Genomic DNA, 15,681 nt, shown 5'->3' with positions numbered 1-15,681 from the left:
TTAATTTAACCCATCTAGTAAGGGTTGACCGTTACAAGTGTAAAACTAAATACTATAAAAAAGCATGATAATGGCATGTTAACTGGGCATAAGCTCTTGACCTCCTGTCAAAAAAATAAAACACCAATTGATGAACACTTACTTTGTTAATACACTTACGTTGAGCTCTGAACTTCCCTGCTATAAAGATATATGATCAAGAACAAAAGCCTTGTTTTGGTGATTGTCCTCCACATTTTCTCCAGTACGTCGGCTGTGCAGACCGCTTTTGATAGTTCATCAAATATTGATGCTTTTCTCTCTGTATGAGGCTTGCTTTTCCCTACCATTTTGCGAGCAAAACTGTCACTTTGCTACCGTCGTGAATGATTTGATATATTATACACACACCAAACCCATTATCCATAAACATCATAAAGAAAAGCATACATTTCTGGAATGTCAGCTGTAGTGTACATGTTGTTTATTTTTATAATTTATTCATGCGTGTATTGTTAAATTAAACCCATTCAGATTTTATTTGCATTCTGTCAGCATGACAACTATTGTGTTTCATTTGTTCCATTGTTATAGGAATGTTTTCTTCCCCTTGTCATTATTGTTTTGTCTTTTATCCGTCCTTTTTTGTTTACATGTTTGTTGTCATTGTTGTTTGTCACGTACAACAGATGCCCCCACCACATCGTCCCCATCCACAACTTCCCCTGCACCCACCCTCCCAGACACTACAGGTCCCTTAGACTCCAAGCATCTCAATTCTGCTGTCACCGGTAACAGAGGTACTGTACAACCCCACTGCCCTTCCTCTTTTTCCTCCTGGTCTCCCTCACACATCCCTATACCTCTCTTTCTTTTCCCCAAGCCAGTTTACTCTGACTGAATTCTGCAGATCCAAGGACATCTGGAGCGCTTTTGCACTCAACAGTCACTCTGCACCTTTTTGTTTCCTCGTTTAGTTCCTATCTCTTCCTTCCACCGTTCATTTGTTCTAACTATGATTTCTAGCATCTCAGATGTGACAGTTTGAGCCCTTTGTGTGTCATTCAACCCATCTTATTAAAGGTATGAATCAAGAAAAAAAATGCCAATTTTAATTGTTTACTCATTATCATTTAAAACCAGCATGCTATCACAAAACCCATTTTCACGCAAAAACTGCTATTGAGTTTCACAAATAAGAAATGGCATGTAATGTGAAATCTTGTATTTTCTTGTATAACGTACTTGTTTTACAACCTCAAAAAATGTATTTGTTACATAATTTCCCTTCTGTTGAAGCTCTTAAAAGTTATGACTCGAAACAATTGTGCATCCAAGGCAGTTTTCACAGCATGCCATATATCATAACGTCAGATAGCATATGGGTTTGGGACAACTTTTGGGGGTCAGTACATGACAATCTGTATTAGATTCAGCTTGGTTCACCTTAACTATATTCTTTCCTGGAGTTTGTGCATCTTTAGAGGGTCTGAACAACAGTCCCCATCAGTAACGTGCCTTGACACCAAGCCTGTAGGCATACCTGTACCATGTGACTTAAGTGTTCTTCAGACCGTTGCAGTGAACGTCCAGTGTCAGGGGTATCAGGGTCTGTTTTGTTTCTTGTTTATGAATGTTTCAGCTAAATATAGACAGTGTGATTTATAAGGTGTATCAAAAAAAAAAAATTCACACTCCCCATGGACTCTCCATAAGGTCATTTGAATGTCTACCTATTTTCGTGTGACTTGTGATGGGTGCAGCCCTGCAACTTTAAGGGAAGTTTGTACACGAAAAACAGAAAGGCTGTGATTATGTTGTATTATGGTTTCTCGTGGTTCCATTCTTCAAAGTGGCTTACTTGAGGATAACTTGGACTAACCATGGGATTTTGTTGTCTTTGACTCAAGATTAAAGTTTATCCAGCACCAGTATGTTCCCGTTCCTGAAGATATCCCAGTTTTATGCCAGGTAATGCTGAAATTATCCTTTAAAACCAGAATGGAATCAGCAACTTGTGAAGAAATACCGCACATATTCCCTCCAAAGAAAAGGAGTTCTCTCCAAGCTTGTAATGCTGGATGTCTGCGGTGTTAACAGATCTTATTTCTCTTAATGCATTAGCAGCTCATTCTCCTGCCCACGATCAATGGGAGCGTACCAGTGGTGGATTTCTGGCCTCATCGTTCTGCAAGGCTTAATGGGAATAATAACTCTTCCTCAAAGAAACATGGGGCCCAGACAGTGCCATCAGTGTGTCTCCCATCCCTGTTAAATCCGCCAAATGTATTTTTATGGCTTGCAAATTAGCTGTGACCTTATGAAGCTGAAAGGTTGAATGAAGTACCGGGGATGCTGAGAATTTAAAATATTTACAGCTCACTTTTCATAATAAGCATGAAAGCGCATTGCCGTAGACCCCTGCGCCGTTATTGTCCCACGGAGACACTTTTACAGGGATAATGATTGGTTATGCCTTTTGTCTTTAGACAGAGAGAGGAAAGTGCAGAAATTTATCTGTTTTAGGGAGGGTCCGGGTCTGGGTTCATTAGCCAAGGCCAGAAATGAAAGAGAGGACGACAAAGCGCAGCAGTTTTGCTAAATTATTACAAAACTTTTAAAACTTGTCCAACGTCTGCCAAGAATTACCCGGCTTAATTGGATTTAACTCCAGGACATAAACAGAAAAGGGCCTATCGTGGAAGTACTGAAGTTTTTGAAGCTTTGAAATATGTTGGCTTGAAGAAAAAAAATTAATTATTTCGAATGATGTCCTATTATTTCCGCTGTAGGTCAATGTGGATTCCTCCAAGACCCTTTTTCAAAAAGACATGTTATACATGGCGGAGTTTCCTGTAAGGAGTCTCACAGTGCGGAGTGGAACATATGTTTTTTGAAGCGTTGACCAGAAACCCAGCAATTACTCAACATGGCCACACCACAGGAGCGTAATAGGCACATGTGCGCCTGTCAGTTGTGGCCTGGATATGGCCTTGTTCATGGGCTGTAATCCCAGTAAGAAGCAAACAAATGAGCAATCCTCAGAGAGTCATTTGCAAGTTTCAACACTTTGTTCCTGGTCTGCAAGCAGTATGTGCATCCCAGGAAAGCTTTGTACATCCAATTAGTGCTTTATGAGAAGTCTAGAGCCACGTTTTGAGTTTCTTGAGTTATTTCTTCAAGTCACATGACTGCTTGTAGTTGCGGATGTGTGAATCACAAGGCAATTCTGCCTGATTAAAATTCTAAAGTAGCCGTGATGGTTTTTTATTAAAAAATAATAATAATAATAATAATAATTCTGCACATACATGTTCCAGTAAAAATGATGCTGCAACCTTAAACTGAAAACCTTTTATTTAAGAAAAATGGGGGAATTTCCTATTGTTTCTTAATGCATTTGACATTTGTTACCCATGTGAAAGCGATAGAAAGGATTGTGTTCTTTCTGTTTAGCAAAGTCCAAAGAGTACACAAGCATGTCGTTTTAAGATTTAAACAAGGGAAATTTCGGCATTTTTAAAACCTTTTTTCCTCACAACAAAAACAATAAGAACAAGAAAACCAATCAATTAATCAAAATTAAGAGATAACTTTTCAGGAAATGTCAGTTTTAGGGTTACAATCAGGATTAGGTGCAGCTACACCCTTGTTAAATAGCTATCATTTCCCTCTGATTTTAAGAATAAATTATAGGTAAGATTAGGTTTAAGGGGTAGGGATTGGGTAAATCTGTATTTTTGGACAGTAATGTTAATTCAAGATCAACAAAAAATGTTAAACCAGGAACATGTCTTACTTGGCAAAACCATGGCGACCCTAAGCACAAATAGGGGTTGAGGAATGATGATAAATTGAGTAATTCTAACTTGTTATAAACCTTATAAGCTTGGCTTATGAATATTAATTAGGTGACTTTAATGTTTGTCCTGTTTGTTATTGCTAAATAGCAGGCAAGTGACCACTAGCCATAGTAAATGACCACTTAGAGGTTTCTGCTTGGTCTACAAGTCTTCCAAACTGCAGCCAGCTGCAATTTTGTTTTTTGGCGCAGCAGCAAAGCTCTTAAAATATAATTATTATTATCTCCCCAAAAAGTGGACTTTAACATATCTAAAAAAAAAAAAAGATATAATATCTGCAGTCCACCTGGGCACAATCCATCTCTGTGGACATTACTTATCCTGTATGAATTAATGCTAAAGATTACAGACAGTTGCTTTAGAGACATATATCCAGAAACCGAATCCCGAATAGGGTTTTAGAAGCACCGAAAGAGAATTTCATCTTGGAAATCATTCATCCTGCTGCTTATTCTCAGTAGAAGGATTAAAATGATTTTGAACTTCATATCAGTGAACATCTCAGAATTATCGATTCGAACTCCATGAAAGGTGTGTTCCAGAATGAAAAAGCATTTCCTCGGAGGGGCTGCCAGAGGACATCAGCAGAAGCCGTCCATGTCCCTGGAGGGTTAGTTAAATACTGAGAAAGGAGTCCTGAGCGCCCTCTTCGCTCTCCTTTCTGAAGATGACACAACACAGGAGGAATTAAAATGTAATGCAAAGGTCTTTTTCCTCGGTCACGCGGCGCGGTTATTGATGATCTGTCACATTAAGTCATGTCGAGGGAAGACTTATGGTAACAATTTAAAATATAACAGGAAAGGAAAAAAGACAAATCATTAAACTCTGCCACCGAATATGAATTACGAATAAGACTCTCTTCGTTCATTTTGTTTCTGTGGAAAGGAGACACTTTAAGTAATCCTCTGGAAGCCTTGAGCTGCTTTAATTTGCTGACACGAACGCTCGCCATTTCCCAGCATTCACTGCAGGTCAAGACTGAAACACGATGGCCTAATTATGAATGTTACACTGTAAAGTCTCCAAATCATTCAGTGACTTGCCTGCTCGTGCCTCTCAGTGGAGAACACCTGTATTTGCTTTCTTTTTTCTCCCTATTTGGGTCCAATCATTCTGTCTCTCTCTCCAGACACACTTTTTTTTAACCACAATTAGAAGCCGTAATTTGTTTTGAAAATCTAATTAAACTGTGCTGACCAACTCAGCAGCCCGCCTTTGCCCTCGTTTGGCATTAGATCAACTCTCAAGAGCATCCGGAATGTAAATCAGCCCTCTAAAGACTCGCAGGTCATTTAAGAGGTTGCTGTGCTGGGCAAAGGGATGTGAAAGACAGACAAGGAGCATTTAGCTATTTTCTCTTTTCTGCATGGATGGAGAGTGGATGGAATGGTTGATTTGGTTGTTTAATGTGTATTTCCTAGATTGGGCCCTCGTGAGAGCCACACAGCTAGAATATAACAGTCTCTTTTTCTTCCTGGTAACAGTTTTCCATTAGACACAGTTGTCAAGTGTTCTTTCTCAGCAGAAAATGGAAAATAATTGACTTATTAAACAGTGCATTAAGCCATTGTTTATCTTTATTTATATATTTACAGAGTCCTAGAGACATCTAATAGTATTTAATTGGCTGAGTTTTACTGCTGCCGGTGTGTCATGAAGAGAAGTGAGCCTGCACATGCAGAGAGAGAACAGGAACTATAGAATCTTCTAGTCTGAGGCAGAATATTCATATGGCTTCCTAGACAGAAATGACACTGTAGTGCCCATTAACTGGGAAATCAGCCAAAGCTATGCTTTTAGATTGTTCAAGAGACTGTAAAATACTCATAAAATAATTGTAGAATGTTTTATTAACCTGTTTCTGCAGCCTTGCGGATCCTAAGAAGATCTATAATACCTTGAAAAAAAGCTATCCGTTAGAATTCTCATTCATCTCAAAGGCAGTTTCTCATCAGTGAAGAAAAATGCTTTTTGTCCACAAAACCCATCCACATTTTCATATGGAGTATAGCGCGTTTAACCTAAGATCAGTCAACATTAATCTTCTGTTTCTGACAGAACTTCCACATGGAGGAGAAGAAATTGTTGAATAAAGTTGCTATTTTAGTTTTCTTTGCTCATAAAAAGTATTCTTATAGCTTCATAGTATTACAGTTGAACCACTGATGTCACATGGACTTTTTTAATCGAATTCTTCACTACCTTTCTGGGTCTTGAATGTGGTAGTTGCGTTGCTTTCTATGCAGGGTCAGAAAGCTCTCAGATTTCATCAAAAATATCTTAATTTGTGTTCTGAAGATGAACGAAAGTATAATGGGTTTGGAACGACATGGGGATAAGTAATTAATGACAGAATTATCATTTTTGGGTGAATTATCCCTTTAATATAAACTTTTATATGTATTTGAAAGTGAAATGTGCTATTTCTGTGCAAATGGAGTCACCAAATGGAAGTGAAAAACTGTTAAAGTTACTGTCTGATATTCCCACCTAAAAGCCAATGTACCTAGAAATGGCTTATTTATAGTCATCACTGCACATTACTTTAAACAGGATAAAAGTATTTTTACACTTTCATTAAAATTAGCAAATAAAAATATCTAATATATTAAAATATATATAGCAAAATAAATAAACCTTATTCTGAAGCAGAAATTAGTAAATAACCCTTTTAAATGTGGAGGTTTGCAGATGTTCTCAGACACAGAGGACTAATGTTGATGTATCTTATTGTAAACAGCTTAATATCCAGCAGAGTTTCTAATCAAGTCTAATGAGCTCACACTTAAACTCATAATTCGGTTAATAACACTATCTTTCCATTCCACTGCATTTTACAATTTATGCGTAATTTGGTTTGCTTCTGGTTGATTGTGGAGGAACATTTGAATCCAAGAGTTGGAGCAAATCATGCATACAGCAATCAAATCATAAATGCCATTGAATAGCTTGCGCTGGGTTTTCATATTAGGTGATTTATTGGGAGGTTTCCATTGAATTTGCCTTCCACATAGAAGGCGGTGTTTTGATATGTTACGATTTTTTTCGGTAGGCCAACTGTCTTTCTGCAGATTTCAGTTTGGAAGCACATCAGAAGTCACCCTGTAAATGATAATTTCCAGTGTTCGATTGTACCACGAAGGTGAAGATTTCCAGTTCAGCACTTTCTCTTTCACTGTCCTTCAATAGCTCACATATGTAAGGAAGATCACTGAAGCGTTGACGTTCGCTTTCCTACATTCACTTTACACTCAGCCCACGCTCAATGTCTCCCTTTAAGGCATTGTCACAAATATAGCAGAGATTACCGTAAAAATAATTTCCCAGACAGCATGTGCCAGTCTCCCGAATTAGCATGTGGAGTTAATGGTAACGCTCACCTTGAAATGTCATCCCAACAAGAGCACAACATGGCCGCCCCTGCTGCTCCTGCCCCCCGAGGCCTGTTCATAACCCCTGCCATGTGGATTTGTTAAAAGAATGCTTCCTGCATGTTTCTCCTCAGAAACCGTTTCCTTTAAGAATTCATGTGACCGCAGGGGTTCCCGCGCGCTGGGCGCTTTAGCTGTTTTCATCGTTGTTTAGCCGCTGCTGGATTGAGAGCCTCTTCTCAGATGCGCCACTGGCGAATTTATATCCCACACCATCAGATCGGTACGGTTTCACTGCCGTTAATTTGTTACATTTGCCAGAACCATACAATGCAGGGGCCAGGGGAAGAAATTATGAATATTAAAATAGGAATGTGCGTGCGGTGCTTCAATATTAAATCATAAGGGAAGGACTGTCGCAGGCCTTATTAAAAGATAATGTGTGCTGGGGGAGAGGAAACATATCACTTCTGTTATGTTAAGCCTATTGCGTGTCTAAGGACAAACGCTCTGATTAGTTAAGCCTGTGTGCGGTGCACAAGAACAGAAAATGAGAAGCTAAGAAAGAGAAATAGTAAGCCAAGTGCAGGGTAAAAAATGCAAGGGGTTTGTGGAAGCAGTTAAAGCTTGAATACAACCTAGAGGAAGTCAAAATGAAAGATCATAAAGTTTTAATTGTATACATTTATACGAGGAACGTTTCCTCAGAGTTCGACACTAGAGGATTTTGAACACTACATAAAAATTGCTTTAATTAAGTGTAGTGTATTTTCGTCTGCCATGGATCTGAGGAATCACACGGTCTCTGGGTTTTGTTTCCAGAAGATAGACTTTATTTCAGTGAGAAATGAAGCCGAGACGTTCTCTGCGAGAAGATCTCCCGAATGCCAGGTGGCATCTCATTATATACAGTATACAGGGCGTTCCAAATAGTCATACTTTTCCTTATGCTTACAATTGTGATACCTCCCTATAGAGAACGGACTCCCTACTTGTTTTGGAATAGAGAAATGCCCTTTCTGTATGTCTGACCAGATGTTTCTCATCTAGTCTGTACAATCTAGCCATAGGCATATTCTTTTCTATACTTAACCTATGGGATTATAATGGAATAATAACTATCAACAAAAATGGCTAGATTCACATTGATTATATTATATTATATTATATTATATTAAAATCTTATTGATAAAAATCTTCCACATTAAGTAGCATAATTATTGTAGTAGAGATGCATAACACTTCCACGGACCTAAAAAAATAGAAAACGACTTTTAAAAAAGTATTTAAAAATCCTATAAAAGTTGACCCATCCTCTCTGAAAGTCATTGTATAAGTCACACACTGGGAAAGTGTGAGATCTGGAGCTGCGTGCTACTCTTGTTTTGCTTTGACTAATGGAACGAACTATGTTACTCCTTCTCTCTAACTGCAGAAATGATCCTTAATATAGTTAGAGATTACCAGGCCTCTCACAGTGTCAATGGAGTCGCCCTACAGGACGACACTCAGCACGGCAACCCCACTGTGTGTTGATAAAAATAGCGCGAGGACAGAGAAGGGCTAATTATCACAACACTGAGAGATGTACTTGAGATTCACAGTCTAATGTTCAGGGACAAAAGTGTTTGAACACAGTACTGATATTTAGAATAGCAGTGCCAAGAATTTGTTTTGTTTACTGAGAAGTAGAGTTCGGTGAGAAAACTCTGGTTGAAGAGGCATGAAAGTGAGGCTGTTTGATAGCTGAACTAAAAGTCGCACACACACCCATAGTGGCGATACTTTTTGGAACTTAAGTTTGATTTATCGATGTCATAAAAATTGAGAGAGTTTAATACCACAGCCTTTCACCGTTGGAAATTCAGAAACATGCGCCTGTCAGATACGAGTAGCCATTCCACATTTCATATTTCAGCGAGCCGCTAAAAGGGTGATAGAGATCTGCACATATTTTGTTTTTTTTATTGTGATTGATTGTCACAGGGAAGTCAGATGCAGCGTGTAGGTTTTTATACTCCTCCTGTAAACACAACAAAGAGAAGAAATGCTATTATTGAAAGAGAGCGAAAAAAAAAAACGGCCGGTCTATGAGATGTCAATCAGAGAGAACTGGAGCCGGTGCGCCCAGCCGATGTAGATCCGAGGTGGGATTCTCCATTACCAAAATGAGAGCTGATGGACTGTTTGAATGCCTCTCTGGCCCTGAGTTTATCCAGGCTTTGTGCAGCTGATACAGTAATTGCAGGCAGTGGTTAGGAAGCTCCCGCAGCACAAAGCACAGCCCGGATTAAACGCACACGCTGTGGCAGATGCAACACATGCAGTCAATTATAATGTACCACTCCAAATGGCACTAAGCAGGGACATAATAAAGAACCACAGAGAAAGCAGACAAACCCATTTCTAAATTAACAATACTCTTAGAGGTTCAAGAGTATTGTCTGGTCGGGATGAAATGAAGTAGCCTACAATTTGAACAGCGGGTCTTGTCTGCTGTAACCAAGAGCTTTATTCTACTCTGTAAACTCTTAGAAAGAATGGTTTTGTTTTTGGTATCAATAGGGGCATTCGCAGCGCATAATTCTAGTGGCTGAGTTCTAAGAACAATCCAGAATGGGGGGTTTCGTGATAATGGGGATGAAATGTAAAATGATTAAATCTCCTTTGACAACTTGCAGTGTTCGGTCCTCTAGGAAATTTATGACCCTTCTCAAACAACTTTTGACCATGTATGTTTGTGAGTTACGAGCAGCTGATGACACAATGTTTGTTGTGGCCCATGTCTTCCTCTTTACTTTCATTCTAGGCATGCATATATCCCTGTCAGACCACCATATGGCTCGACCTGTCAGTTCAGACAGACCTTAAACTCCTTGACCAGGAGAGGGCTAAAGCTTTAGTCCAAAATATTTGTTGTCAGCCTTCTGATGTTTTAGAAGGGGGGGAAAAGTTTGATGAAATGAGAAAGGTTACCTACATTTACCTACAAACTACATTTTCTCCTCCTCTTTCTCTCTTACAGATCCTAATGCCCTGTCAGGCCCACCAGACCATGCTCTGATTGGTGGAATTGTCGCTGTTGTCGTCTTTGCAACTCTGTGCTTAATTATTGTATTGGGACGTTACCTGGCACGGCATAAAGGTACGATTTTTCTTCTGTCAAATGTAGACACAATAATACTCAAAAATACTTCATTATCTATAATGGGCTTCTCCTGTGATTCACAACCTGTATATAAACAGCATTTTGAATCATTTAAGATTTAGTATAATGAATGAAAAATAGGGGCAATTGAATTGTGAATTATTATTTTTTTAAAGTTGAAACATTTTATATACATTATTAGTATTAAATATTACAATAACAGTATATAAACTTGAATATTAGAATATTAGCATATTAGAATGATTTCTGAATAATCGTGACATTGAAGACTAGTATACTTGCTACTGAAAACTCATAACAGGAATAAATAAATTTTAAAATATTTTAAGGGTAAAAATATTTCACAACATCACTGTTTTACTGTAATTTGATCACATTAGCATTAGATAGCTCTTTCAGAGACATTATAAAATCTTAATTATTGCAAACATTTGACCAGTAGTGCATAAAAATGGTTTGCATTTTCACAAGTGGTCTCAGACTTTTGGACTTTGTAATTCTCTTATACAGAATTGCCATTTTGAAGTTTCCAGCACTTTATTAGTTTCATATTTTTTTTACCAGAGTCCACATAAATAGGTATTGTAATGTTGCATTGACATTTAAAAAATCTTCAAATCAAAGACCTTGTGTGTGTTTCTCAGGCACATATTTGACAAACGAGGCCAAAGGAGCGGATGATGCCCCGGACGCAGACACAGCCATCATCAATGCTGACGGCAACCACGCACACGCAGAAGAAAAGAAAGAGTATTTCATTTAGACTGCAAGTGGCACTGCGCTCCTCTCTCTCTCTCCTTCTCTCTTTCTCTCTCTCTCTCTCCTCTCGTTCCTTCCCTCCTTCCCTGCACCTTGTAGGAACTTCTTCAGACAGCAGCGGAAGCTTCTTCTCACACTTCTATACCATTCAGTTTGTTGTTTTTCATTTCGGTATGGATTTCTTTTGCTTTTTTCGACAACAGCTCGCCCCCTCCTTTTCACAAGCAACTTATTTGCTGAAGATGTCACCTTTTGTAATCATTAAATAGCTGTAAAACACCCCAAAGTAGTACAAAAAAAGTCAAAATCTCCAAATATGTAGAAAAAAGAAGATAATCTGTAGCCATTTTTCAGTAAGGACTCACCCTTCATCCTCTCACAGTGCCTAAATATACAGATGTCCGCCGAGTTTCAGTCAATGCCTTCATGTTTGTCAGGCCTCTGATTGGTTGCTTGCTTTTTATCTTCAGCGTTATGATTTCAAAAAATGTTTTGTGCTCTGTTACGTTTTTTTTTTTTTTTTAATTTCTACTTTGATTTTGGTTGTGATTCATGCTGAATCCATTTATTGTGATGTTTCTCCCCCAAAAAAATGATGTACAGTAGTAAAAATATACTCAGACTTGGAGTGAGGGAGGTTCCCTTTTTATTCTACAGATTTTTAGGTGTTAATAATGTTATCAGTACGTAGCGAAGCTCCATTTTCCAAATTACCATTACATGATGTGAAACCGACGGCTCACACTATGGCTAAAATCAGTATTTTGTACTTGAACTGTAGATATTGGTACGTAAAAATGAATAGCTTCACAGAAGGTCTCAGTGTGTTCCACCGAAAATCACCTTGTATTTTTAATTAGATGAAACTGTTAGGTTTACCAACTCTGGTCACCAAATAAACCATAGCAGGCTAGTGAATTAGCAACCAGGCAAAGAAAGAAAGAACAAGCCCAGTTGTGTGTTTGTGTAGTATGATGTTGCATCTTCACTGCTAGGTTCTGAAGCAGTCTGTCTATTCCTGCACTGATCGGCCCGCAGACACAGCATTTTCATAATCCGCGAACATATCTGTTTACACAACCGTTGTGCCGAGCACTTAAATCTCACAATACAGAAAAGTGATATTTAACAAAAACAAGTAGTGTGCACCTATTTCAGTGCTTTTAAACCTGCACATCACTGGTCAGATATATATACAGTTCATTTAAGATCCCAAAAACGTTTTATGCAAACCTAAACATTATAATAACGATGAGAGAACGTTGCCCATGCATATCGCTCATTTTACCGCGTGAGGTTTTGGCCAATCAAAAAATAAGCACAAATGACTCACATCAACTCATGAATCAGTCTAACACAGCAATTGTGAAGTAAAAAAACTAACTTTCATTGCCCAAACTGGACATCAGTACGCTTCATGCTCACTGAAGTCAAAGGTTATGTTAATGTTTGGAAGTGTTTTTGAAATTGCGGTCTCTTTTTTTCTGTTCTTCTGTTGATTTCTATGATGAATAGACAACCTTGCTAAGGCTGTAAAATATATCTGCTAAATGTGGTAACTAGTGAAAATTGTGGTTAGCCTTTGGGATCCCTAATTCCATCAAGTTTGTATATTAGCTGATCTAAATATTGGTGGGGAACAATCGTACATTTTTTTCATCTTGTTTGTCAATAAAAGATTCTCAACAGCCTCATAAACTTTGCTTTAGCTCAAGGCGTGTATATACTGTACAAGTATCACATTTTGGTAAAACATTTTCGAAAGGAATGTTTTTGTTCGACTCGCATTGTAAATTATTTCATTTTGCTTAGTTGAAAACCACTCAATGAGTCTGACAGAATTTGTGACAGCAGTGGAATAATTAATGAAACAGCAACGCTATGTGTTTGTTGAATGGGAGACTTTTAAATCACCTTCACCTGATGTTCGTTTCCTGTAAATGATGACGATTAGTGTTCATACTTGCTTTCACAGTCCGTCTCCATTCCCACATATCGGAGCTTATAAAGCCCACAGATGGTCGAGCTTTAAATTTGAGCATTTTAGTCATTATGCACCACAATAACACATATCACTTCCATGTACAAGTATGTTACTCAAATGTAATTGTCTCGTCACATGTATCTCTAATATGTGGGATATTATTAATGGCTAGGAATATGGTATCCTTTGATAGAGTCACAGGGCTGTGTGTTATCAGTCAGATTACATACTTCTGAAGGCCAAACCATTTATCAGTGCACAAAAAAAATTAAGCTTTATGAAATGAAACATAACCACTGACATGCTACTCAAGCCACAATTGCCATTAATCTATTTCTCTTTTCCTTCTACTTCCTCTCTCTTTATGTGGATTGGCTGAAAGGCGTCTGTCTGGCATAATAACTGCTAACAATGTTTGGTACTTGTCTGTCTGATTGTGACACTGACCTAATGCTGCCTTTGTGGTCAGTAAATCACATGCTATTATCAAGAAAATATATCCACTTGCTCAGATTTTGACCCGTTACAGGACATACTCAACATTTCTAAGAACAAATAAATCAGCTTCTTTTACCACCATAATTGCCTTTGTGTTTGTAGTAGGAGCTTTGTGCTGTTTTGTTTCAGCGATGACTGGTCACCCAATGCCTGGTTGTTTTTTTCCTTCAAACTCGCCTTTATAAATTGCATGTTATATTGTCACCCCGTATTTACATTTTTAATGCACCAATGCATTTCCAGTTTACTTTTTTTTTTTTTTTTAGCTAGTGACTGCAGTCGAATTTACAAAGGGTTCATAGCTAAAGTGACTGCCTAAAATGTTTGGATTTAAAGTCTTGTATTTATTCAGTATGTAATCTAGCTGGTATGGAAAGATTGTGATTTTGAAAATACAGACCATACAAACATGCTAACAGCAAGCTACACTGAAATCAGTTCATTTGAATTGGTAATTTGTGGAATTCCATGAGGGCGATGATGTTCCCTATGTAGGCAGCTCACTAGGTTTTGGAACAGAGCGCAAATTTAGTCAGAAACATTTTTTACAAACTGCAAAGTGACAGTTCACCTACAACTGTTGTTTCACTATGTTGTGGATACAGACATGATTTGGAAAAAGAAAAAATATGTTCAATATGTTTAAATAAAATGCACCTGGGTTATTTCTCCTCCTGACAGACTATAAAAAAGTAGGCTATACCAATAAGCAGGCAGATTTTGTTGGCAGAATAATAAAAAGCCTGCCTAAAATGCACCATTTATGAAATGTGAAAAGTAAAAAGCATTTGCTCTGATCAGCTTTCATTTACTGAAAGGGTTTAGAGTTCAAAATATTTCATACACTGAAATAAAAGAATTTGTGTATTAAAACATCTAGCAAAGAGTCTTTTTAACCAACTGGCTAGAATAGAAACTGTAACACTGTTAATCAAAAATGTTAATTGATGTCACCCAGTTACATTATTTTAATTCACTGCTTTTTTTTTTTTTTTTTGCTTTTTTTTTTTGCATCTCAGGAATGGAGCGTTTTTCTTTCTATTTTAACTCATATAGGTACCTCATGCCAATTTATTTCTAATTTGCGCAATCATGCTGCATTTTAAACATCCTTATAATCACACTAATATCTCAGTGCTTTTTTAATGCTCATGCCAGTGTGTGTATAAATGCTTTTTTCCAATTCATATCACACAAGCTGTATATTGTTTAAACACATCCGCATAATAAAGCAAGCTGTCCGGTTGCTGTAATGATCCGTTGCAAAATTTAGACCAGAAAAAGATGCACTCTAATTTAGCCTGTTAATGTGTTACACTAAGAGGGCAGTTGTCATAGTAAGGACACGCTACAAGTAGGTCAAGAACAAATAGTTTGGAGAAAACGCTGTTTTCACAGTTTTCCGCATGACCTTGCTAGAATTAGCTGCACCGATGATGACACAATACACACAGTTCCAGAAATGTCTGTAGTTCAAATGTAAAAGATAAACAGACAAACGCTACTTAAATTTCACCATGTTCCTCTCACGTTGCAAAACTCTTCTGCATGCCAGTGAAGCAGATGTAGTGGAAAAGCATCCTGTGCACTGGTAGATTGAGTTCCTGGTTTTTAAGCAAAACAGTCTCCCTAGCTCTTGAAATGATAGTGGCTTCAGAACACAAAGGGTTTGTGCTTCTTGTAGCAAGCTGAAATGAAAACGCCTCATTTGGTTTCTTTCCTTTTTTTTATGTGTTCCTTGGTGTATTGATTCATTTGGTTCAAAAAATCAATTTTAAGCCTAATTCACATGTATGGAATGAAATTGTTAAATAAATAAATGCCAAAATTTCCTGTCTGTTCTTCTTATTGTCTAAACACAACACAGTTCATCTGGATTTTCTTCATTTTCTGGGAGTCTGTCCATGTACAGTATCTGCACAACCACAGTGAGATCAACCATCCATTTAGGACAACCTAACAATTACCTGCTTAGCAACACCCTACTAACAAGCCACCACACATAACTGCCTGTCAGGACCATAGCAACACCCTAGAACACCTTAGCAACAAGCA

The 15,681-nt window shown here is 37.9% G+C and overlaps 1 protein-coding gene across 3 annotated transcripts in view; it reads left to right on the top strand.

The window, feature by feature from the left end:
• Positions 1–15,454, top strand: part of LOC127966768 (cell adhesion molecule 2) — a 456,176-nt gene extending 440,722 nt beyond the window's left edge. For 2 of the 3 annotated variants that reach the window (XM_052567996.1, XM_052567997.1), the window contains 3 exons: positions 669–779; positions 10,242–10,361; positions 11,030–15,454. In XM_052567996.1, coding sequence (XP_052423956.1) covers positions 669–779; positions 10,242–10,361; positions 11,030–11,148 — 350 coding nt within the window. In that variant the 3' untranslated portion in view covers positions 11,149–15,454. The remainder of the gene's footprint in view (positions 1–668; positions 780–10,241; positions 10,362–11,029) is intronic. The other variant, XM_052567998.1, reaches the window with a different exon arrangement.
• The last annotated feature ends 227 nt before the right edge of the window (positions 15,455–15,681 follow it).

The sequence above is a fragment of the Carassius gibelio genome, chromosome B10 (assembly GCF_023724105.1).
Source record: "Carassius gibelio isolate Cgi1373 ecotype wild population from Czech Republic chromosome B10, carGib1.2-hapl.c, whole genome shotgun sequence".
In the NCBI taxonomy this organism is placed as follows: domain Eukaryota; kingdom Metazoa; phylum Chordata; class Actinopteri; order Cypriniformes; family Cyprinidae; genus Carassius; species Carassius gibelio.
This window is presented reverse-complemented; position numbering and strand designations above follow the sequence as displayed.